The following is a 26,154-nucleotide window of genomic DNA, read 5'->3' on the forward strand; positions in this document are numbered from 1 at the left end:
TGCTGTGGGAAAAGCTGTAAGAAATAAAGCAAATACTGAGAGATTTCCTGTACATTACCAGTTTTTGCAACTAGTTGGTTAGGTTTACCCTCAGTTAGAGATTATCTGCAGGCATCAAAACAAATATCCTCCATAAATACAATTTTTTCCTTTCTGAATGTTTATGTATCTAGTGTTGTGATAACCTGTAGCAATGAGTTCTTCAATCCAACTTCTGTTGCCTGATTTAAATCTATCGCCTGAGGTTTTTACATATTCCCCTACTTATTTGTAGCATAAGAAATAATATCACTGAGATTTTCACCAAACTACAATGGATCTCAAAATTCCTTCCTTAATTCAGAGCTAATCACCGTGCATCCACATCTAGGCACAGTTGTTCCCAAATTCTTTATCTTCTCATTTTTGTCCATTGTGAAAATGGATTGACTCCCATTTCTTTGCTTTCTGCTAAGCAGGCTATTGCTGTAACATGACCTTCCTTCCAGCTCAGCAAGAACTTTCTTGCATAGCCTTGCGCAAGGGATTTTGTCAAAAGCCTCTGAAAAATCCAAGAATAACTAGACCACTGTTACAAGCACCACATGCTCCCTGACTCCTTCAAGTAGCTTTAAGATTTGCAAGCTGCAACTTCAGCCTGAAAAATTCTTCCCTAGGCGTGTCAACTATTACTTATTGGTTTCAATTAGCTTGCCTGTTACAGAAGTCAGATTTACTGATCTGCTGTTTGTGGACTGCCACTTTAAAAATTGGCATTACACTCATCCCCTTCTGTTCCTCAGATATTCAGACTTAGTAGTCTGCAATTTCACACTGGAGTTCACTTCAGATCTTGTGTGTGCACCATCTGGTCCTGGCAAGACGCTGCTTTTCAGTTGATTGATTTATTCCAAAACCTCTTCTGCTGATGCTTCAGCTTGAGTCAGCTCCTCAGAGTATTCCCCACAAAGACAGACTCCGGTGCAGGGAACTCCCCGTGCTCCCCAGGAGGGAACATCAACATAAATGGAGCATTTAGTTGTTCTGCTCTGCCATTATCTTTCTTTAGTGCTCCTTTTATACCTCATGACCCCACAGATTCTCTGGCCAGCCTCTTGCTTTGATGTGCACAGAAAGTTTTTATTGCCAATCTTTTTGATGAGCAAATTGCTAACAAAAATCTCCTGTGCTCCATCAGTCCCTGTCAGTTTACCTCTATCCTATTTTCTTCGTTTCCATGTGATTTCTGCTTTCTGGAAGACGTTATTTTACTTCTGGTCATCTCTGACGTATAACCACATGACTCTTCCTGGGTCCTTTCTGTGCCGTCTCCATAAGGTATGTATGGTGTCTTAAATAGCTGCTGCCTAAAAGGTCGTCATCCTTTTATCTGTATCTTTTGATCAAACCCCTCCTTTTAATGTTATTTCCTTTTTTGAACAGAAATGCTGTTCTGGTAGGAAAAAAAAAAAGCCTCAATACCTATTGTAAGATTGAATTTTAGTACCCTTCATTTCAGAATCTCTTGAAGCACCATGTATTGCTTGGGACTGTATCAAAACTGCTGCTCTTAGCTCTCTGAATTGTTACTTCAGTAAGAAAACACTTATGGAGACTCATCAGTTCCCACTGCACCCCTTTAATTAGCCATAATTACATGCATTGATGAACTGTTACCTCGGACAAGAATTTACTCATGAGTTTTACCCCTCTACACATTGAGCTTTAAAATTTGGTACTAAAATAAGATTTCAGAACCTCGGAACTGTTTGTCCAAGCAAACACGAGAGGTCGAACACTGCATTTGCATGAAGGAGGTTTTCAGCTCACAGCTGTGCTACTCTGCTAAGCTTTGGGATGACACTCTGCAGGACAAGGAAGTCTTGTTTTGCAGCTGAATGAGGCAAGAGCTCAGAGCCCTGCACTCCTCAGAGGCACCTGCTGTTAGTTAAGCCTAAAAAGGAAACAGTATTTTGGAAGAATAACAGTACTCTTCCTTGTCAGTTTTTTCCTCAATAAATGAAAACTAAGAAAATCTAGCACTGTGTCCTTGCACCTAAAATATCTGTTATGTTCTCTAGTGTTGCAGGAACAGCTATTGCAAAATTTAGGTTTTCTTTGATGAAAAAACTCTTACGAGTATTTCCTAAATTCACCTAATTTTACCCAGTCAAGAAAAATCCCTATCTGGCTCAGTAAGAGCAAGAAAACCCAGCTGGATTGTAATCAGCCTGCAATCGCAACTGAACGTTTCTAACACTAGGCTTTTCACAGCAGAGAGGTTTAGACTCACAGCACCTGTCTCACACTGGCATGCTGTGCACTCTGCAGATGTCACTTGCTTCCCCTAACCAAAACAAGGAGCCCAGCTGACTTTTTCAGGCAGAAACACAGATTTTTTGATGGCTAAAGCTGGGTAGGATGAATCCCATCCTGAGTGAAACTGAAGTCCAAGCAAGCTTCTGAAAATACTATTTTAAACTTCCAACATGTTACACGGCATAACTGAATGTTCAGATAAATATTTGTGCTCACATAAAATGGACTGTGCAGTGCTTGCACTCCCAATGGTGTGCAAACCATTTTTCCTTTTCTATTTTCATCCATTTCTACTAATGTTCTTTCTTACAATGCACAAACACCTCTTGCCATCTGTAACTTAGAAGGATATATGCAGAAAGCAAAAATATAACTTTACATGTATACTTAAGATGTTATTTAAAGAATTGACTTTTTTTTTTTTTAATAAGAAAGCAGGAATGGCCAACATGGCTTGGACCAAAGACTTGTGTAACTCCAAATCTTGTTTCTTAGAGAGGATACTAGCTTACTCAAAAACAAACAAAAATCAATAGAGCCAGTATTCAGCAGCAGATAAATAGGGAGGAGTATAAAAAACAGAGCATGCAAAGGGTGGTCCTACTAAATCTGCTCTTTTTCTATAAACCAGATGTTTATGAACTTGAAATATGCTTTTTTTCCTTCTCATGAGTAGCTCATCTCTGTCATACTGTCATATGTATTTCATGTTGTTTAAAGAAATCCAAACAAACCTCAACATTATTCCTTTGCACTTCCTTCTCCTTTCAAGACTGAATAAAATCATTTCTTTTTCTTCTACCACTTTTAGACACTGGGATATAACCAGAAATAAATTCTGTAGCTCTTTAAATACTACTTAGACTATGGGATTTTTGTGAAAGCTTTTCTGAGAAGGCTATTAATTTCCTTGAATTTAAGAACACAGTAGTATATTATGTGTGAACAAGATGCCTTTGTAACAATGGTACTACGTTTACATAGGCTGTCAAAAGACCATGACTTTTTCACGTAACTGTACTTGCATTTTGCATTTCATTTTGCATGGTTTTATTTGTGGTCCTGTTTTAACTCTACACAATTAGAGTACAGTCAAGCAGTCAATGTGTTTCTGTACAGAGACCTTAAATGCAGAACTGTCATGTTTTCATTTTCCCTCTAAGAATTGGAATGCACGACTACTGAGAAACTGATGAAGGACTGCAGAACATGGGATTCTGGTTTATGCAACAAAGTTTCCTGATGCTATATAACAGATTTTCTGTTTGTTCTGTTATTGATTCATACTAATTAGCCTTAAGAAATAAATTAAAATAACTAACCTTTTTTTAAAGCATTCTTACTCTCTGATTTTACCATAGGGTTTGCTCTAGCACATAAAGTAATCGTAAGCATGGCTTTTAACAGTCAGCATTTGTTAGACTGCAGAGTTCCAATGTTCTTTGGGAACGTCAAATGAAGCGGAACTGAAGTGGAATTTAATGCTTGGTATATATTATTGCGCTGACATTCTGGCAATCCTTGAAGAAGATGATCTGATATATTTTAGTCTGGTTACTTTGATAAACCCCAGGAAAGCACCAAACCCAGGAAATATACAAGCCGTTCTTACCAACTAATAGGCCCCCATTTGAGCCTCCATTAATAGTCAACTTCTTTGGAGATGTGTAGCCTTCTTTGATGAGGTATTTGGCAGCACACTGAAAGTCATCAAAGCAATTTTGTTTGTTGGCCAAGATACCACCTAGCACACAAATAAAACAAATCAGTTGATTCCAATTCCATAAAATCCATTTAATACCATCTATTCAGAAAAACATGTGCGCAAAAATACCCGGGAACAGTTCCAGTTTCATGAACATTTTAATAATTGATACAGGTCAGAAAGACAGCAAAAATGAAAGATTCTTTCAACACAGAGAGTATAAAATGGTTCTGTCGATAACTCTAATGCTTTCAGAAATTCTGAATAATACATACCTATACCGTGGAGTGAGTGCCAGGTAACATTCCAAACCAGAAAAATTAAAGCTAAAAGCTTTGTGTTGCAAAATATAAACAAAATGACCACATACAATCCACTTGAGGTTTGATTTAATGGGACTTTAACAGCATTAAACACAGTGGCACTTTCTTAAGGGAATAAAACTTCAAATTTGCTCCTATATAAAATAAGGACTTCTAATTTCCTGGGCATAGAATATGTGGCTGGCAATTTACCTTTTTTTTCTATTATGCTTTCAAATCAGGTGATATATGCCTGTGGTCAAATAAGGACTTCACTCTAAAATAAGTGGAATGAGCTATCATCTGGAGGTGTCACTATCTCCACTGTCTATCCAATGATCCCACACACTCAGCTTACCCTGGATGCTTCATTTCTCTGTTGCAAAAAGTCAGGTAAGAAAACTCTAGCTTTTAGTCATATAGATCTCCCTGTAGGATTGGAGTCAGTAATTTATTTTTTTAAAACAAACATCATTCTCACATTAACAAGACTGTAGAAGAGAGAGACGTTGGGACAATGAAAACATTCTTCAAAAGTGTGGCAACAAAGGAGAAATAAATCTTACTACTCTGCTTAAAGTTCTGGTGTAAGGTCAGAATCCTGTCTATACAGTTAAACAGTCTTCTGTAATTGCTTTTAGAGTTAACAAAGAACAGATGCATATCTAATTTCGCAACTGCAATAAAAGACTTGGGTCAAAACTAAGCAGGAAATAGGTGGACTAAAAAAAGCATTATCATATTAAGATAAATTTTATTAAAACCTATTACAAATCAATTGGCAAATTAAAATTAATGAAGGATACTTCACCTTTAGCAACAATATCCTGCATCTGCAAGCTTATATAGCTTCTATTTATAAAACCATTACATCTTTAACTCAATTGTGAGGAAATGACCCAGACAAAAAGTTACCACAGATGAAATGAAAATAGACAGATGTAATGATCTGGGAATACCATTTTGTTTGATGCAAAGTTATTATGGATTACTCCCAATGCAAACTGTTGCATCATAAATATCACTGTTCTGGTCCATTTGCCTAACTGACATCATCTCCAGCAACTTATCCATCATATTCTTGGGATATTAATAAGGCATCATCACTGAATAATGACTGTGTATGTTATGCAGCTGAGTGTGACTTTCTTCAGCTTTTTCCTCTAGTGAAGGGATGCAGAAAATTGTCAACAATCAGACAAGCTGACAAAGGCAATCAAAGGATTTAAACAAGGACCGTACTGCAAAAATATGGAGTAATACATCAAAGGTACTAAGAAAAAGGGAAAGAGATGACGTAGTTCTGTAGTGAGTGACCTGGCTTCCCTGAAGCATTGAAGGCAGCTTAAAGAATGCCTGTCTACAAGAAGCTGGACCTCCTAAGAGTACAGAGTGTGTGATATGCCACTGCATTTGTGGAGCTGACTGAAGTTTGTATGAAAATCTCATTCTCTAAATAAAAAACGAAACCTGGCCTATTCATAAATTGTGCAAAACCAATCTGTTGACGTCTGTTTTCTAACATGCAAAGCTGGAATAGATGCATTTTGAACTCCACAGTTCACACCTTCTGTAAGGTTCTGCAAATGGCTAACTTCTTTCTGTGATACCAAGAAAGACTAAGCAGTCAGTTGGTGTTGCCTTGGGGATCTAGAACTGTGGGGTCACGTGCAACTACACATAACATAAAAGGTATGTGAAAGTGAGGCGGATCTCTTGCAACACAGACATTTTTGGAAGATAGTTCAGATAAATAGCTAGATTTCCAGATGCTGTGAGTCTAGGAAGGTCATCTTATTTAAAAAAAAAAAAAATGTAAGAATTTTCTTGGAATATATTGTTTTTCTACAAAAATATTTTAAGGTAGGTTGCAAAAATTCACTGGAAATATCAGATAACACTGGACAAGCTACATGTCATATGAATAAGAAAAAAAATGTACATATATTTGAATAAGAAAAAAAAGACTTTCTATGGAATAATTACAAGCCAGAAGGTGATATGAGTATGGAAGAGGGAAAGAAAGAATGTTGTCATCTTCACGGCTAAGCCTGCAGTTTTGTTCCTCTGCTTGGACTGATTTACCTTTGTGCCAGGTCTCTCCATATTCACCACCGCCCCTGATGTTTGCCACTGCTAGAACACCTCCTAGGTGTCGCACAAAAATAAGTCTGGACACACTGAAAAAGCAAACAAAGGATTATTTTCAGATTTCCAACCGCTTACATTCCTAACACTTTTATAAAAATACTTTTAGGAAAAGATCTCTCCCAAGATCAATGATGAAATCATGAGCAAAGTCCTGCCCTGACAGCAAACCTGAGTAGCCAGGCTTTCTTCAATGGTTTTCTGTGGAAATGAAACACTCTGCAGCCTCTCAAAAGGAACCTGCACTGCTACTTTAGTTCTGCACTTTGGAGGAGAGCAGCCAGTGATTCTGCCTAGAAGACAACCCTCCAAGACATGTCGCCATTTTTTGATCATCTCTGAAGCCTTCAGTGTGGAGACAAAAGCTGTACAGTACCACTGGATCCCCATGGCTTTCTAACTGCTCCTCTGTGGAGGGCCCTTTGCTTTTTCAGGGTTTAGCCCAATGAAGAAAGCAAAGAATTAAGACTTATGATCAGCACATGACCTTTGCTTATGGGCTGGTATTTTCAGCTTCTGCTTAACACTTTTTCTTTGACCTTTATAAAATTGCATTTGCAAAGAAAAGTTCTGCAGGGTCTGCAGTCAAGTTCTGGTCAATCCCCTTCCCTCATTATTTTCTACTTGCATTGTTAAATGCATAACAAATAGTAAAAACTGAAATTACAAGTTCTGCCTTCCCTGATATCTTTCAAACCTGTCTGAAAGCTAACCTAACATGAATTTTTAGAAAAATGTTAAATTGCAAAAGTACCAAAGTTATTACTATATTTTTAAAAGGGATTGAAGTAACTCAGATTATATTTAACAATTAAGAAGAAAAATAGATCTCTGATCTGTTGAGGTAGTAGCTTAACATAGCAAAAGCTGCAGATGGCAAACCATGCATACGCCAAAGGGAACACTAATATATTCAAACTTAATCCCAACAATTTTTTTTTTCCTAGTAGGTTAAAATTTCTTATCTTCTTGAAATCTTTGCTCTTACAAGAAACCATTGCCTGCAAAAATTAATCCTACTCAACGACAAGAGCAAGGGTTGGGCCTTCTTATTTTTAAGTCCCCCTACTGCTTATCAGAAATGTCCTGAAAGACAGTAGTCTTACAGTGTCTCACACGTGGATGTAGTATCAAAATAAGTATGTTTCATACCTCCCAAAGCAATTATCTATGTACTGGCATTGGTCTTGACAGTATATACCAAGGATTAAGAAAACAAGAGAAAAGCAAAAGGATGACTGGTAAGAGATTTTTGTACTCCCGTAACCCAAAGGAAAAATTTTCAGCCTGGGCTGGTTATCTGTGGCCATCAGATGGCTCAGGAGGCATGAATTCTCTCTGCTTCTGTGAAGATCAATTCTTAACTCCATCACTGTGAATCATATTTTTCCTTAGATCACTAGGACATGCTGATCGGATTTAAGATTTATATTCTTTAAGCATATTGTGCACAGGTCAGAGAGCATTATTCTGTCAAACTCCAGGATGCCTGATTTCTACAAGTTGATACATTGCTAATGTGGACACAGAGTAACCTGATAGTGGCCTAACCCATTAGATGATGGCTTCTTAGTTTTTGGTATGGTAAAGTCACAAAACCTCCCAAAATATTCTGCACTACTTTTCCTTGTCTCTGTCCCAAACAAAATCAATAGAAATTTTGGTCCAACTTACTTGATCTTCTAATAATCAAAGGTAAAAGAACAGGAATTGAAGGTAAGGTATGAATTTGTTACGCAAATATATTGCCTGAGAATATTTAAGAAACAAAACATGCCAGAACAGAGTCCATCTTTCCCATTTGCTGAAAGAAACCGTGCCTATCTGAGGAATCAGCATATTTAACCAACAAAGAATCTGAGCAATGCAAAACCAAATTCTTGAGTGCATCCTGTCCACAGAGACTCCTCTAGCAGAGATGCTAACTTGAAGGTAATTTGCAGAGGGGCCTCAGTGACTTGTGATCTCATAAGATACTTAATTTCAGAAGAGTTCCTAATGCAGTCAGTCACTGTTATTATAGGAAGGTAGTCCCCATTTCCCTGAGCAAATGCTCTTTCTACCACACAGATCCTCAGTGGGATGAATTCCAGGGTTTGGGAACAACCATTATATTGCCAAAGTAAGGCTTAGTACATCTGTGTTCAATCTCAGCAATACTACTGTGATTTAGGCACTTCTGATAATATTACTGCCATACCCCACAACTTACATATCTACTAACGTCATTGCAAAAACCAATTAATACCCACTTGGGTATAGTTAGTGGTAAAGTGAGTCGGGAGTCTTAACTTGACCAACACTTTGAGGTAGATGTGCCTAAAGCTTATAACAAGCTTTCTCAAAGCAGCTTTTAAATTCAAGGAATCAGGTTTTATTAGTATATAATCAGGACTCACTAACTTTTAAGTGAAAATCCGAAGCAATCAGCACAAAAATAAATTTTCAACCAAACCCTGCTATTGCCTCCTGCGTTATTCCAGGTAGGTTTTTGCTTCCAGATTCAATTTCAAGTCAACTTGCTACTTGAGTCATAGCTAACTGCCCAGTAGCCCTGGATGTCCAGAAAATGCCTCGTTACATGGCTCCCTGACCTTCTTAACAGTCTCTGTAGCCTTTTTCTCATCAGCCCTCTTTGTCTTCTCCTGGAAGCAGGGTAAAGAAAAAATAAAGGAAAGATTGACAAGGTCAGCAGAGGGAGGAGAGGGTAGTTCTTTCCCTGGAGAGCTCCCTCCTATCCTTGTTATCTTTTTTAAGAAGTATAACAAAAAAAAAAAAAAGAAAAAGAACTTTTTGCAGTATAGAACAACATGAGGAGCCGTGCTTCAAGGAACAAGAATGCTTTCCCAGAACTAATGGTGTACTGTTGGGTATTACAGCTGATTGCTGCAGCTTTCTTTGGAGGAATGCAGGTTGATGGTGGTAGGGAAAAATATCCTGTGTCACTTAACTTTGTTGCTTTCTTGGCTTTTGTGAAGCTGAAGGGAGTGGTAACAGAGGAGTAATCTTGCACTCTGCACTGGTCTATGCTGTGTTGCTTGACCTTTTTGCGGGCTTACGGACTTCCCCTGCACTCTTTCCTTAAAGGCTTGCTCAAATCTGGCCCTGTAGCAGTGAAATAGAATTTCAGTCTGCTTCACAATCAGATGTATTTCTGGATACATTAGAAATTGCTTCTACTGTACCTACAGAGGTACATACAGAACAACACAGCGAAACACGTTGATTCCTGCGGTGTAATTAGCAGAACCTGTGGCATTATTGGTGGGTTTGCAACACCATTTCCACAGCTGCTCTGTGAACCCACAGGTGCTGATTCCATCAATTTTAACTTTCACTTGCCACGCAAGCTGTATAATTAATGACAGTGCTCTAGTGTGCACCATATTAGAAATGCTACCAAATACAGCTCTTCAGTCCAAAGGAACATAAAAGATGCATGCTTGTATTCAAAAATAAAACGCTGCTGTAACTGACTTAATGACTTCAGCCTCGTAGTTATTTTTGGATCCTCTAACTTGTTGATTTGTTTCTCTTACTTTCAGGGGAAAAAAAAAAGAAGTGTGTGTGTTAAAGAATAAGTGAAAAGCTGTACCTGCTTTTGAATAGAGCAAAAATTAGTTTCTCAAGCTCAAGAGCTGGCTCCTGTTAATGGGTACATTTTGTGAAAAGTTACAAGAGCCTTAAGTTCAAATAAAAATCAGGAATATTTACCCAGAAACACAGTGTTTTATTGTTGGTGGTGTCTAACAAGTAGGCTGTTATTCAGTTGCATTTCCATAACTATCTTGGCTCAGCATCAGATGAACTCTGTGGCAGGCCTCAGCCTTGACCATACTGTGGCTCTTTTCTAGCACTTGTGCCTGAGTTCATCTACAAAAAAAGACTGGTGTAGGGCTGTGTTGGGAACAGCACTTCAAGCTGGGAACTACTCCTGAATACTGCAGTATATAGTAACATGGACATAGTCACATGTTACTTGAATCCCCCAAGTAAATGGGGAGCTAGAAAGAAGTCTCACCTTTCTGGCATAGGTTCTCTATTACAATTTCTTTCCCTGATCTTGTCTGCTTACTTTTGGAACATGCTTCCTCATCAAGTATGCAATTCTGAGTTTACTAAAGATAAAGACGCATTCCAAGGCTTTGGCTTTTCTTATTTTTCTTTTAGAAAGAGAAAGGTTGAGAAGGGATGTGTTGCTGTTATGGGGAGAGAATGAGGAGGGAGGTGCAGCACATCTGTGTTTTCTTTACACTGTTAGTGGAATAATGGATGTTGATCTGGAGGTGACTGATAGTTCACTGTGTGTTTACTTTTAAGGGACTGTTGCAGGTTCATATTGTTATACAGTTGATTTAAATAAGAAGAGTACAGTTTCATGGGGCTCAGGAAGATCTGGGTCACTGCTCCCTTCTGTCAGCTACACCTTCCTGCTGCCTGCTCATGTTTGCTGGACTCCTGTGAGTCAATTCTTAACTTGCCAAAATGGCAGAAAACCACCCATTCTTTTTGTTAGCAGAGTTTTCTGCCTTCCTTGTGAGGGAAACGAGCAAAGGTTCCAGCAAGCATCAGGGCTAATGGAAGGGAGACAGAACAACACACTGTGAGATACTTATTTCTGCTTTTGCCAGCAACCAACTCATGTCTGCTCTGCAGTATGTGAAATTTTAATCCAAATCAATAAATACATTATATTTACTTTAGAAAAGAAAACATGGTAGGTTTTATCACAGTTTTCAGCATCTACAATAAACTGTAATAAACCAATGCTCGAGTCTAATCTAAAAAGGAATGTAAAACCTATTCTGGTTATATAATTGTGTCTCACAAGAACTACAGGAAATTAAAAATGTAGTTTTACAAGGCATATAAAAAACTTTCAAACAATCACACACTGCAAGATGTGAGGTCCATTCTTAGACAAGGTATTTGCTATAGAGGACCAGAATTTGTAAATGCTATTTAGAAATACAGTCACAGTGACCTGGAAGAACAAGCAGTACAAAGGATTTATTGAAATGTGCTGACTCTAAAGCAAGACTGGTAGCACACAAATTTAATAGGACAGTTTAATAATACATTACTTTTGTGTTAGTGAGCTGCTCTTCTACTGTCTGAAAAACTGCTCTCCATTCAGTCCTTTGCATTTCTTTTTGCCTCTTACCTAGGAGCACTTGTTATGTATTAAAAGCTCTAAGACAATCAGTGCCACTTTTGCTAAGTCTATTCAAATTCCCTGGGTGAGGAAATAAGCGTTTTCTTTAAAGAGATGATCTATTCAATAAAGTTTATGGCTTTTGAGGGCTACAAATCCTGTTTTGCAAACAGCATTTTTGGTTTACAATGCATTGCTTTGCATATGCAGAGCCTGCATCATACAAACCTCGAGACAGAATCATCTTTTCTCTTTCCTGATTATAAAGGAACACCATATGATTTTGCTTCTGACAATTTCATCAGAAGTATAGCGTGAAAACACAACTATTTTCATAATTTACATTAAACACATATTTTCTTTAATATTTAGTCATAAGTAATTGTATAAATTGATAAAAGGGTAAAAAGGAAAATTCCTACGTTATTAGTTCAGCAGAAGGCTCAAAAACTTGTTTAATTCATTATGTCCATATGCTTTTCTGTTAGTGACAAAGGAGGAAGAGGCTAAGCTATAACCAAAAGAGTAGGGTGCTTGCTGTAAACCTCTGAAAAGCACGTCACTTCTCTAGTCTGACACAAATTTCTTCTGTGACCCTTGAATTCAGAACTAGCAAAGCAGATAAACGCTGCCTGAACACTGATGTACAGTCCTTGTGGCCCCATCTTACTTTTCAAGGACCTGAAATCTTTAACTCTATCAGATCCACAATCCATCCAGCTCTCAGTCCTGTCTGACTGTTGTTAACATCAGATACTTTGGAAGAAGGCATAAATTATCCCGCTTACCTGTAGCTTGGTGTAATTGATATGTTGAAGCCTCCGTATCCATACAAGAAGGCAGGATGAGAACCATCCAATTTAATTCCTTTCTTGTGAATAATAAACATTGGGATCTTAGTACCATCTTTACTAGGGTAGAAAACCTAAGACAAGACAAGAAGAAATGTGAAATGCTGTTATTGTTGTAACTCTACGTAACTGCTGTAAATGAGAAGTAGAGGTTATCCCTTCCTTGCTGTACAGTGGGTAAAACTTCCTCAGCAATCTGCACCAATTGCTACAGCCTTTTCCCTCGCGTTTTATACTCAACCTGGTCATGTTAAGTAATGGCCATCACCAGCTTGGTTGTTTAACAGCTCTGGAAAACATCAAAATGAGACAGTACAAAGGGTATGGCTGTATCATTTTTACACATCCTATACCCTGACTGAGCTGACAAGGAGAATGAACAGAATTAAAGCCAGATTTTTAATCTAAAATTTTAATTTCTAAATTTATTTCATTTTAAAAAATTCTAAATTTCTGACACTAGAGAATAGTGTATAGAGAAAAAACAACTCACGGTAGGGTAGTGACTTAGTGACACCCAACTAAACTTTACACTGCTTTGGATAACAAAGAGCTATGTGACTCCCAGACAAATATGTAAAAACTCCCTGAAGACTTGTTCTTGTACTGCTAAAATCACAGAGAATTATTTTATTGCAGTTGATGCAGTGGTCTTTGCTTGTAAAAATACAAATTTAATCACAAGCTGAAGGCGATCCAGCAAACATGGATCAAGCACCAGCCAGTCTTTCCAAGCTGTCTCAACAACCACTTCACCTCATCACGGTGGTAACAACCAATGACAGATACTTTTGTAGTATTTGGTGTATTTTCAGGCATTTCCCAGCAGTTAGAACCAGGACTGCTAGCACTGCAGAACCCCCAAAACCATACAGTGAGACAACACAGCTATCTGCTGGTTTTCAGGAAACCAACTCCCCAAATACCAAGCATCCACACACAGCATATGCTTTCACATATGCCTTTCTACTACTGTCACAGCACTGTAGTAAGATAGAAGCTCAATTCCATGTACAGAAATATCCACTGCAATTGCTTAGCATAATTCCCATGTCTTCTTGTTTTGATGCATGTATCTGCATGCATGTTCTAATTTAGGATCCAGCACATCTCATTTTGACAGTCAACAAAACGTGGGTGTGAATGGAGCTTACTGCTCATCCTCAAGTTCTGGTTGACTACTTCTCATTGCTTTCATTTTGGTATCAGTATTTGCAGCTTCTAGTCTAACTAGAACATAGAAGAAGTAACAGAGGATTACATTCATACTTCATTGCATATTTACAACCTCTGTGCTTTTAAAGGAAACAGACCTATCATATTTTATAAAGCATACATGATCAACAGGATCTATTTTTATAGCTAATGAAACCCAGCAGTAATATGATCCTGTGCAACACGTTTATTCTGAGCGCTGCCTGTAATGTGAAACATGGAAATCCACATAGCATGGCCAAAAAAAAGCCCATTTGATTTTAATTTGATCATGGCTAAGGAAACATGAGAAATTTCATACGAAACTATTTCTATGTCTGAAGGCTTCACCAAATCATGTACGATTATTCCAGGTAAAATTCAGTATTTTAGTTCTCATTAGATGGAAACATTCAGAACAAAACACTGAAGGCATTTTCACATAGATTTCCACCTACTGCCACAAACATATCTTACCTAAAGTGGTTATCAGAACTCACTACAAGAGAACATATTTTAAGTATTTAGCTAGACGCCACAAACAAAGTGAACACTATAACCAAATAAAACAGCTGATGGACAAGAGAACTGTTGAGGCAGAGATGAGGCATTCCGGAGAGACTCCTCTCTCTGAAATCCTATCCATCAGCTCCAGTTCTTGCTGGCAATTTACACGAAGTGAGCACCTGGCCCTTCTGTGTTTCCAGTAACACTCAATGTTGTTGGCCAGTCATTGCCTGATGATTAAAGGACACCACTAATTTTCTTGTTTCTCTCTGACCAAGAGACTTTTTTTTTCCTTTAAACAACTCTGAAAACTGACTTCTGTAGGGCTTTCATCATCATCAGTTAAGGTTAAATAACACACCATTAAATGAAAACTCAACAAAAAAGATGCACGTCAAGGTGACATTTGCAATTTAAGAGTTTTCATTCCTGTCTTTGCTAAAATAATGATTACCTCTCCCGCCAAGATGAACAAATGGGAGGGGGAAAAAATCAATTCAGTGAGACACCGAGATATACGAAGCTATTTAAGCTTCTCCAAATAGACTATTTTCAACAACTGATTCAATCTCACCTTTAAATTAGGTGTTATCTCTGAAGCAAGTCCAATGGTTTATTCATGTAGCCAATAAAGGAACGTGCTTCTATCTCAAAGATTAAGGTAAACTGGAAAGGGCAAGCCCTAAAGAATTTCCCATGATGACATTTCATGTCTAATTTTAGAAGATGACAGCTTTTACAAGAGTAAATGCTCATAAAAGGGTACTAGTGTTTTCTGCTTTATCACAGTTAGGAGTGATCCACTTATGCTAGCCACATTATATTACTCATTGCTCACATATTTTCAAATAAAGACTCTCATTTCACTACAGCTATTAGCACATATAGAAAGCAAAGCAATGTCCCTATCTGTCACATGGCAGAGGAGTCTCAGTGCTAGAAAGAATCACTCTCAATTCAGCCACTGGAACCAGAAGCATTAATTTAGAGCCCTTATTCTTATTAGCACGATCCAGAGAGAAAGCAACACTGCTTGCACAGCTACATTACTACAGAGTAGTTGAGGATTAAACTACAAACAAAAATCCTTGTCATTCTTCTTTCGTACATACATACATACATATATATATATATATATTTAAACAAACAAGCTTTAGCATTTGAAAACAACGTATGCGCAATTTCCATCTAACAAAGACACTGGAAGTTTAACTCTGCAGAGTAAGGTCTACAAGTAAATGCAGTTAACAGCTGTGTGATATGATTTGTAACTTTACTTACTGGTTAAGTAGGATAAAAAATGTTCTGTACCTTTACTCCTATGAAGGTCTTTGCCCTCCTAACTATTGCTTGTTTTAAAAATTCAGAATTTGTTATGTGATCTTTACTTAGGAAACAGGAAAACCACCACCTAGCATCATAGTCACAGACCTAAATTCAGAAAGATGCTAAGTTTGTCCATTTCTGCCTCTGCACTGACAAGCGTCCTCTCCTTCACATAGTAGTTTAGCTTTTGAAAAGTTAACAGGGTTTGAACGAGAGAGGTTGAAAACAAAGTTTTTCCTTTTATTTTTATTAAGATAATATAGCTAGACATCGAGACTTACACACTGAATTAAAAATAATTTTGGCAGCCATCCACTATGTGCTTCTCCTGTGAGTAAATATGAAATCAATATCTTTTTATACAAAAGGAAGTGATATGATCATCACAACAAACAAAATGAAACTGCCCAAATACTCACACTGCATCACACGGCTAAAAGTACTTTAAGCTGCTGAAATTAAATACAAACATCCACTTTTAAAAATAGTCAGCAATTTGCAAATATTTGGTTTCACTTTTTCTCACTTTTAAAAATCTTTTGTCCATTTACAGAATAGAGAGATGGAAGGATGAATGTAATCACAGTTGTTCAAGGAAAAAAGGACACGTACATCTGAAACCCCTTTACTTTTATAAAACTGAAAATCATCCTAAGCAAAAAACTTGCCCCCTACAGTTGTACAGATTTTAAATTAACCTTAGAAAGGTAAGATTCAACACAGGTTTTGAAATATTGCTGTGAAACGCAAAATAATTAAAAAAATCTTATCCAAATAGGTTCAATGTGTATATTTTTAAGCTGCAAACAATATCTGAATGTCTAGAAACATTTTAATTTTTCTGGCTCATTAATAGTGACAAGAATTAAAATCCAATTAAGAAGTGATTAGTTCGGCTTTTCAGAAAGAATTATTCCTTGCATATACATGAATTTTACATATGAAAAGAAACTTTGACTTCTGGGATTTGCAAACACCCTTTAAATCACAGTAGGCTAATCATTCTTAGAAAGACACTAGTGATTCTAAAAATGCCTCTCTCAATCTCTCTTTCAAGATTAGTTGCCACATACCACAGATATCAAGTCTTTCCATGTCTGCGTGTGCTTGATCCAAACCAGGTAAGATTTGTCACTGCACTGACATTCATTGTGCTAAAATGCCAAAGAATTTTACAAAAACTAAGGCGGCATACAAATCACGAGTGAACAGTCCTCATTAAAATCGTGTGTTCAGTAACTTAAATATGGGAATAACAAGACAATGCCTTCAAAACGACTTTTGTTCCCATGTCTTCTACTACAGTTCTACTGAGATAATTTCTTTTCTTTTGAAACAAATACAGCACATAGCAGTCTTGTGAAATTTAGCTGTTTTGTGCTGCTAGATAGGAATGTCTGCCCTTTCAGAAGGCTGCTGTGACTCCACTTGTGGCCACCACGAAGATGCACGCAGTGCTAGGGAAGCACAGGACTACACAGATGGCGGCATTCGGGTGTTTGAACCTGTATTTAGGTACACAGCACCCAAGGCTGAACGATGCTATGTAGCAACACCTCCCACTGACAAACCCTAGCAGCTGCTACTCAGCACTTCATGGAGGTAAGTCACAAAGACTCTGCCTTCACATCAGCAAGTCTGAAAACATCAGCACCAGCAGGCAGGGGGGAAATCCTCTCCTCGCTTGAGATGTCGGGGCAGAAATCTCAGATTCACACAGAACCAGTCTGCACCCCAGTCTGGACCCACGCTTGAAGTCCAGTGGCCCAATGGGCAGTTCTGGCAGCCAGCCAGCGGCAATCTGTACGAGAAGCTATTGCTAGCCACCATTTTGTGTTCTCACATACACAGGATGAGCTAGAAGTCAGGAGAATTAACAGGGAGCTATTACCACTACACAGCAAATCCACAGCATCTGAGGCTTCCCTTCTTCAGAGGGGAATCCTCATCAACCTTCTTTAAGTCCCTTAAATTAGCTTTGAAGCAATTCTGTGCTGGTTGCAAAACTTGCTTAATACAGAACTGGACAAAGGCCAAAGTAACTCAGTACAGCCAGAATTAATGCAGGTACAACCCAGGAAGAAGAGCACTCGCTAAAGACATTTGCAAAAGCACTATGAAAATAATCAAGAAACCTTTTAGGAGAAATTGTTTCGCTACCCACCTGCTGGGACAAAAAGCAGCCTCATGCTGACAGAGGCGAAGTGCCAGGAGATGGTCTTTTAGAAGAAATGCCTTCTTGCTAAGTTCAGCTGCCTAGCTGCAAATGACTGCAGGGAGGTAGCTCACAGGGTGGCGGTGGGGAAAGGCAAGAGAAAAATGCAGTCAAAAGTTCAGAAATCCTGCAGGGCAGGCATGGCAGAAAATGTTTTTAAATCACATTTTTCTTGATTAGTTAAGAGGCAGCATTCCTATTACATAAACCCTTAGTGGTGAATTGGATCCAAGGAATCCCCTCTACTCCACTTCTGCAACCTGACCAACTTGTTGGCTTCTCTTTCAATGTTAATCTTTGCTCCTTTCAAAGTGATCGCAGAGCTCCCTACAACAGAATAATTAGCATCTGCCACTGGAATATAGCTATTTCTTTTCTTTCTCAATTTGCTGGAAAGAAAACTGAGTGTACAGTGGAGAGACATATCAGGTCGATATACTTTACCTTCTGAGTTAAATATATACTGCAGTCACGTTAAACAGAAAAACATCTCACAGGCCTACAAAAGTTACGGTTTCTTTCCTGCATTACCTCTGTACTTAGGCATTCAAGAAATGTATTACTGTGTGAAGTAGTACAGCATGAAGTAAGTTAAAGGATGTCTCAGTGGAAGTAACACTAAAATGTGTAAGTAACAAGCTGCTGGCTAGTGCAATTTCTTTCATTAAATCAAGATTTACTTCACTGAGAAATCTGCTCTGACAGGAGACAATTCACTGTAACACCGTGTAGGCATTTGAAAGCAAACATCTTTTGTCGGTACCATGCTGGAAATTCAGGTTGTAATGATAAATACTTTTATTCTTCAAGTGTAGAGGCAACTTACCCTGGGGTAAGCAAGGTAGAGAACTTACGTTACGTAGGCTATTCCACAATAACTATTCTGATTTATGCTTTTATACCGTGATAGAAACACACATCTAATTGGATGTGCTGAGAAAGAGGTACATTCACTCAAACAGTAACCAGCTAATTCAGCTTTTCCTGATTCTATTTTGTTCAGAACTTGCTTGGTTCTCTCAACACAGCTCTGCTGTTGATCTCTTGCAGGCTTCAAAAAGATAACCTTGTTGTTTCTTCTTCCTAATGCAAGGGCATCTAGAGTATTCAAAGTATTCAAATTTTGCCCATAAACTTGTTTCCAGAAGTTCTCACACAGAACAAATTCAGTCTTGACACTGGTGATGTAAAGTACCCAGCTTGTGTCAAAGCCCGCCAGAGGACCCTCACTTAAACTGCCAAGAAGCTTGATTTATCACTTCCAATAGCTGGACAGTTTCAGTGATCTGCTCTTTCTTCCTTAGAAAATAATATCCTGTTTAGAGATGTCACTGGCTACCCAAAAACAGAGGCACTCTAAATCACTACACACCTACAGAAGCTCTGCATGTGGCTAGTGCAGTATTGAAAAAATAGGTCATACTCTTCATTTCTACTCTTTGGTTCGAAAACAAACAGGGATTACCTACACTGGACAATGCATGTTACAGAATCCTCAAGAACTTACAGAAAAACAGGTCACTTAAAAGTACAGTGAAACGTTTCTACATGACGTTTCTCAAAGTATAGCTAAAAATTTAGTATCTGAGATTTAAGCTTGAATTTAAAGTTCCCCATTTGCATGCCTACATGCTTAAATCAAACAAAGGGGCAGCAGAATGAAAAAACACCAACACTCGAAAATAGTCAAGGATAAATTAAAGTCCTAGAAAATACCTAGGGAGCCTGTTTAGAAGAAGAAAATTCTAAGGATCAGATCCTGTTGATTTTAACAGTTGTGTCTTGGTGCCTGCCTCTTCACTTGTGGAGATGGGACACTTCAGGCTCATCTATTGTTTTCAGATTTACAATACTCGCTCTATGATGAAGAAAAAAATCACCCAGTGAGTAGCAGGAAGCAGAAAAGAATGATGGGAATGAGTTTGTGATATTGCTGTAACAACGGGGGAAAGAATACACTAAATGAGTATAACACAACCCTGCAAAAATTTCACTTTATGATGCAACTTCCAGACACCAACAAATGGAAGGAAAGTGTTAGGGATATTCCTATTGGTAAAAGATTCTCTGATTTCAGGTATTGTACCATTATATATTTTGAATCTTTTCTGTACGTTATCTATTTTCAGGCATTACCAGTGATCACTGTGCATTAGTACTTTCAAAAGTAATTGTTAAACTGTCTGAAAAGCAAGCAGATATCATTCATCTGCACAGTTTGAAAACTAGTTGTTATGAAAAACGATGATGCTTCTAGGAGGCTTCCCTTATCCCATAAGTTCTGGAACATGTCTCAAGGACAGAGCAGAAATAATTAATCTACGGAAAGATGATACTCTATTGGTACCTCTGGGCGGTGTTGATAAAATCAAATCAACTGCTAAATGAAGATGCAAACTAGATTACCCTTAATAAAATCGTGCACTGATGAATTTGCACCAGATCATATTCAGACAAATACCCAAAGAAAAAAAACTCTTAAAACTAGTTACTGAACTGTTTCTGAGTGGAAAGCAAAGTGCTAGCTTCCTTCCTTTTCTTTGGGAAAAACATTCTTTCAGAATATGCCAAGATATTGTCATCTAAAGATTTTTAATATTTCTGATCTTACACTGAGGACGGGTAAGAGAGAAGTCTCCTGAACAATCCCACACAATAAGAGTGCTCCACATACAGAAGCTGACAACTGCCTCAGATACTTATCAAAGCACTTTAATTTTGTCCCATCTTTTCACTAGCAAATGACAATTTAAAGAAAAAGAAAACCAACCACCAGACCTCTCCAGATTGAAGAAACAAACACAGAGTATTGATGAAGAAGCTTTTTTAGCTCTGCCTTACCTACAAGCACAAATTTCTGTGCTTAGTAAAAAAATGAAGATTATATTGTTGAGAGTCTAGCAACACCAACATAATATTAAGAGGCTTGATTGTGCCATTTTGATCTCTGCCAAAAAAAAACACTGACAGAAGATAAACCCTGAAGAGGTCCTCCAAATACCTCTCACTTCTATTTAGTAAGAATTGTTTTTTCAGCACAAACTGAACTACTCATAACTATTGTATGGCCATCTTACTTAAATTGCATCCTTTACTAAGGTAATCACATTCACAGTGGAAGCAAGAGTCATCACTTCAGTTTAAAAATACGCTAGTATTTGCTTCCCTTCTTCCTTTCAATTGCCAAGTCTGCTTTAAGCAGTAGTCACAAAGCTTCATTTACTTTCCAGAGGACTCCCAGGTTATGAACAACTTAGTTACACTATTTGAAGCACGTCTATTTAAGATCTCTCCACCATTTGAAATTGTTATTTACTGTTAATATTCACCACTCAACTCTATCCATCCATCTTCTACCATGGTGATGAATGTTAATTAACAACAACAATCACCTTAATCCACCACGCAGCTTCGGGCCTAGGTGAAAAGCACAAGTAGAACTCTATCAGGCTGCTCTAATATATATATATATATATATATAAAGTTTATGGGCACTTTTCATTACTTTTAGATATCGCTAATTATAATTTTTGACACCTCAATGTAGTTAACACATAGTTAGCATATTAATCTTCCAGACACAATTTATTGCTCTGCCTTGCTTTCAAGCTGTGGTTGGTAAGGGCCCTGCTATGGCCTACGTTTGTATAGCTCTTCAGGATGCTGCTAAACATGGTCCATGACTAAACCTCCAAAGTGCTACAATAAAACAAGTTGATAAAGAAGCAATAACATCCTGGTTTGTTCTCTGTAGGCTGCTGTACTATGTTAAATGTCTTTTCATCAGTTGTATCATGTCAAGCTTAATATATGATTGCATAAACTAGCTACTAACTTGTGTGTACTTAGAGGCCTGCAGCCCTGAAAAACAAACCTCCTAGCTCTGCCAGAGCCATTTCTGTTCTGAAAACACCCCAGTTCCTCGGTAGCCTGCAGGGACATCATGCAGAAAGAGATTCATTCACTGTGAGGTATCTAAACGGAATACGGAACTGCAGGGAAGCTTCACTGCTAACACAAAGCACCAAGACTGCACCAAAGAGGGGACAAGGGAGTGCTTTTTGGATAGAGAAATAAACGTAAGACAAAACTACATGAAAAAGTAAAATACAATCCAATGAGGCCAGAAATTCAACACATTATACTCAGACAGGTGCAATCACCTATAGGGTGGGGAACAACTGACTGAAAAAGTAATTCAGAGAAGCGTCTTGGAAATATTCAAACATGCCAAATTGAACCTGAGCAAACAATGATTTTTGAGACGAGAGAAAACCCTCTACTGGCACAAATAGGCAGAAGTCTCACATGCAATATGAGTATGACATATGAAGCAATCCTTTCTGCTGTATTTAACATTTACAAAGCCTCAGCTACAGTATGGTGGTTCTATTTAAAACATGGCACATCATGTGCTGGCCATTTAAAGAGATTCTAGGGAAAAGGAAGAAGAGCGTTAAGAGTGATAGGAGGCGCAGAGGACAATCCACGAGAAAAACTGAACAGACTACAGTTTTCTCCAGTTTAAAGAAAAAAACAACAAGGGACACATGGTAATGGTCTCTAAATATACAGAAGTTTGCTGTAACTAGGAAGAAAATTGCCTGTCTTCCCTGTCTGAGAGGGATGCACAGCAATTCATTGCAAGTGTAGTAAGGGAATTTAGGTGAGACCTACTGGTGGACACCTCACCCCCCTGTAACAGAAGTTTTTGTTTTTTTTTTTTTTTTTTTTTTTTTTTACAATAAATACAGTGAGACGCTGGGACAGATTGTCTAGGGAAGCAGAAGGTTTTTATCCGCAAAGTAGATAAAAGCCAGTCAGTCTGTAATGGTGCAGGCAGAAATGACCTGCAACAGATCCCAGCACACTAGCCTTGGAAGCCACAATGGCTAGCTCCAGTACATGGGTATATGACTATGTTGCTACCACATGCCACGACACATTCAGGCACTGCAGTTTCTTCTCTTTCCCGGTTTTAATGTCCTTCAGTTATTACAGCAGCTCTGCCACAGGTTTTTCTCTTCACAGCTGCAATATCACCTGCCAGGCAGTAACAGCTGGCTCTTGCAAGAAAAGCCAGTATCTTAACTCTTGGACCTCGATGGATGCAATGATTTTTTGAGGTAATTTTTACTAACATTTTATATGATTTCAAGAAGCGAGCCTTCAGAACTAGAACAGAAGTGGAGAAAACAAGGGGATTGAAAGAGAATAAGTGTCTACCTTCTGCCTTTCACAAAGCCATAATATAATAATATGTTCAGGAAGAGCTGGTGAGAATAGAAGTTCAAAAATCCACCAACAGCATTGAAAATTTGTATTAGTTACATTCCAGAGAGTCTTTTAAATAATTAAATGAAAATTGTAATGTTATAAAACATCCCTATACTTATTTTGCAGTTGCATAGACACCTATAAAAATGGAGTGCTCAATATTTTATTCACAAGTATCAGGGGCTTCCCCAACAAGTAAACAACTACAATTACTATTGTTCAGCAAATCTGCTCCAATTTCAAAATCATCCTGTGGCAGAAACAGAGAAATACCTGTCCATACAACTTATTTAATATGAGTCCTCTACTTTGGAAACCCAATGACTATTCAACAGACCTACATGACACTACTAGCACAAGACTTAAAAAAAAAAAAAAAAAAAAAAAGTATTTAACTTGCCAGCAGCCCTCTAAAGAGTCTGGCTGTCTCAGTGGCCTAGTAATGGAACTCAGTGTATTTCCCTGCTAGATCAATGGCTTGAATGCTTGCCCACATTAGTGAGGACCGACAACTGCAATCATTTAATGACCTTCTGCCAGCTAAGTGAATAAAACCAGTAATTGTAGTCCCAGAGAGATCCGTCTTCAACATAGCACTATCATCACCATTTAACACCCTACTGGGTAGGTGCAGTAAGGCAAAGTACTGGGTGGGCAGGATGGATAAAAAAAAAAAAAAAGATCCCATACTTGCAGAGGAACACTCTTGTTATGAACAATGCTGGCATGTCAGCAATGTCCAACATTTAGCCCCAAGAAAGGGATAGAGAAAGAAAACTGGCAGTTACCACTACTTTCTTTCAGAGGAGAACTATACATGCAATCCCTAGTGTGGTAAAATTTTCCATTTTTATGACTACTTGCATCCAAACAAGAACTGAAGAACAACAAACAAGGTTTGGGTGCAGGTTTTTTGTGGAAGTATCTCATGTGTTTGACCCTCCACCACGTATGGAACATGACTCTTCAATCTGTACTATATACAACACACAAATACTATAGTGATCAAAAGACTGTTTTTTGTCATGATATAATACGGTTGGAGATATTGGGAGTTGTTTTTTGTTGTTGTTTTTAATTGGTGTTAAAGTTCTCTGAACTGTTGTTTAAGACTAAAAACTTAAGTTTTCTAACCAGATCTGAAAGGCCAGCTCAGGATCAGCAAAAAGAGTAGCAGTGAACCACTGGCATTAGAATAGCACACTGTACCCAAACATATCCCTAGTGCAACACCTCATCAGTATGTAACCATGGACAAGTCTCATTCTGAACGCTTCTGCTCCTGTAAAATGAAGTTAATAATACTCACTACCTTTGAGAAATAACACTGATAGGCTTATACAAAGGGGAGAATAAAAGCTGAGAGAATATACCCACTGAGAATCATTAAAGGGAATTCTTTCTTATCTTGTAAGGAAGTTAATTAAAATAGTAATGTGTTCATGGTTAATTACTGGAGGTGAGATCAATCACAGCAGTGAATATGAAAGCTGGAAAAAAAGCGAAGGGAAAAATCTTCAGTGATTTGTTTACAAAGATGACAAGAAATAAGCATTTTCCCTGCGACAGCATTCTCATTTTAATTTCCCTATATTGGCAAAGAATCTACCTACCTGAGGGCTTAAACAGACATGTTCTTTTAAGGTGCTCAAGTAAACAATGTTTTCAATCTTTTTTTTCTTGATGGCGAAATGCATTTAGCCATTTACTGGAGAAATCTAAACTGTTTTTATTCACCAGTAATGATGCAGTAATTTAAGACACGGGAGGCTGTAAAACAATCCTTTAAGTTCCCTTATATTTGTTTAAAGCTCCTGTATTTAAAAATGGATTATGTACACTAGATTCAATGATTATAGCTCTGTTTTAATCCATGTTATTCCACCTTGTGTTTTAAGAAATTCTGAGAAAGAAATGGAGCACAGCAATGCAGCTCAGGATCAAGCAAGCCAGCTAACATCTCTACTCATTAGAGAAGATGAAAACAAACCACTGCAAGTTCAATCAAAAGTTCTACTGAATAAAGCATAAGAAGAATGTTTTGAAACGAATTTTAGTTAAGCTACTGAGTAATCACTTCTCTTGTATATTTAAAACAAATTAACACTTTTATAATGCTTTGAATATGAAGGTTCTACAGACTAACATTTTAAAGAAGTTCTTCAATTCCCTGCACATTTAGCAGAAAAAGAAACCATCTCATATTAAAAAGTTTGGAAATAGTGAATCACAATGCCTACAAGCTGATCCAAATGAAGGAGAGTGGTATTTTAGTATTATTCCCCCCCCTCCATGGTCTGGTATAGTGCTAATTCTTCCTAAGAACAGTTCTGTACTCCTCCATCCCAAACCACATTTCTATTGTTCTGCATTCTGCTGAACAAAAGCTCCCAACACCCTAAACTGTGCAGCAACCCTCTGTGGTATGTAAGAAGGGGATAGAGCGATCTTGGACATTTAGACTTTAAACCGGGATTTGAACTGGATTTACAAAGAAAGCAATGCAGTCTCCTATCACTTCATCCTCTTACTTGGAATAGGGATCCCTGGTTCCTGCTCCTCCACCTCCAGACACTTAGGGAATATCATGCTTCACCAGAATTACTGGTGTGAATTATCTGAAGTGCATTGGATGGGGCTGCTTAAATATACTGGGTGTAGAGTGAACTGCTACTCCTCTACTCAGGCAGAAGGACTTCAAAGTTCAAGAGCACGCAAGGTCATTATGGGAAATCCTTCACTTGATGCTCTTCTAGACAAAATATCCTTCATACTGATAATTTTCACCTTAAATGGAGTGCACTACAGCTGCAACTATGAATCATTTTTAATATACAATCTCTTGGCTGTAAAGAAATACAGAGCCTAAAAGCTAGAAGACTGTTCTCAGGTAGTGTTTCTTCACTGACCTGGAATTAGAAAAGGTAATGGCAGATTAAAGTGTTGTTTGTAACAATCACATGCCAAGGGTGTAAGAAGCTAAATTCACACAGGCATACTGCCAATATTGCCACAGTTGTCACTGTGATTTTGTTGATGCCCTCCAGAGTAAGGCTGTTGCCTTGGTGCCAAAACCACAGCTATTACCAAAACACTGGCAGAGCTCAGAACTGAAGACTTCAGCCTTCTTCCTGGGAATCCTGATAGAAAGTGGAGCTTCTAAAAGCTCCTTTTCT

General features: G+C 38.0%; 1 protein-coding gene across 1 annotated transcript in view; it reads right to left on the bottom strand.

The window, feature by feature from the left end:
* PREP (prolyl endopeptidase) overlaps positions 1-26,154 on the bottom strand; it is a 103,790-nt gene that overhangs the window by 4,102 nt on the left and 73,534 nt on the right. The window contains exons 11-13 of the mRNA XM_035564809.2: positions 12,397-12,533; positions 6,391-6,485; positions 3,911-4,042 (exon numbers count right to left, since the gene is read on the bottom strand). Of these exons, the coding sequence (XP_035420702.1) occupies positions 3,911-4,042; positions 6,391-6,485; positions 12,397-12,533 (364 nt within the window). The remainder of the gene's footprint in view (positions 1-3,910; positions 4,043-6,390; positions 6,486-12,396; positions 12,534-26,154) is intronic.

The sequence above is a fragment of the Cygnus atratus genome, chromosome 3 (genome assembly GCF_013377495.2).
Source record: "Cygnus atratus isolate AKBS03 ecotype Queensland, Australia chromosome 3, CAtr_DNAZoo_HiC_assembly, whole genome shotgun sequence".
NCBI classification, from domain to species: Eukaryota; Metazoa; Chordata; class Aves; order Anseriformes; family Anatidae; genus Cygnus; species Cygnus atratus.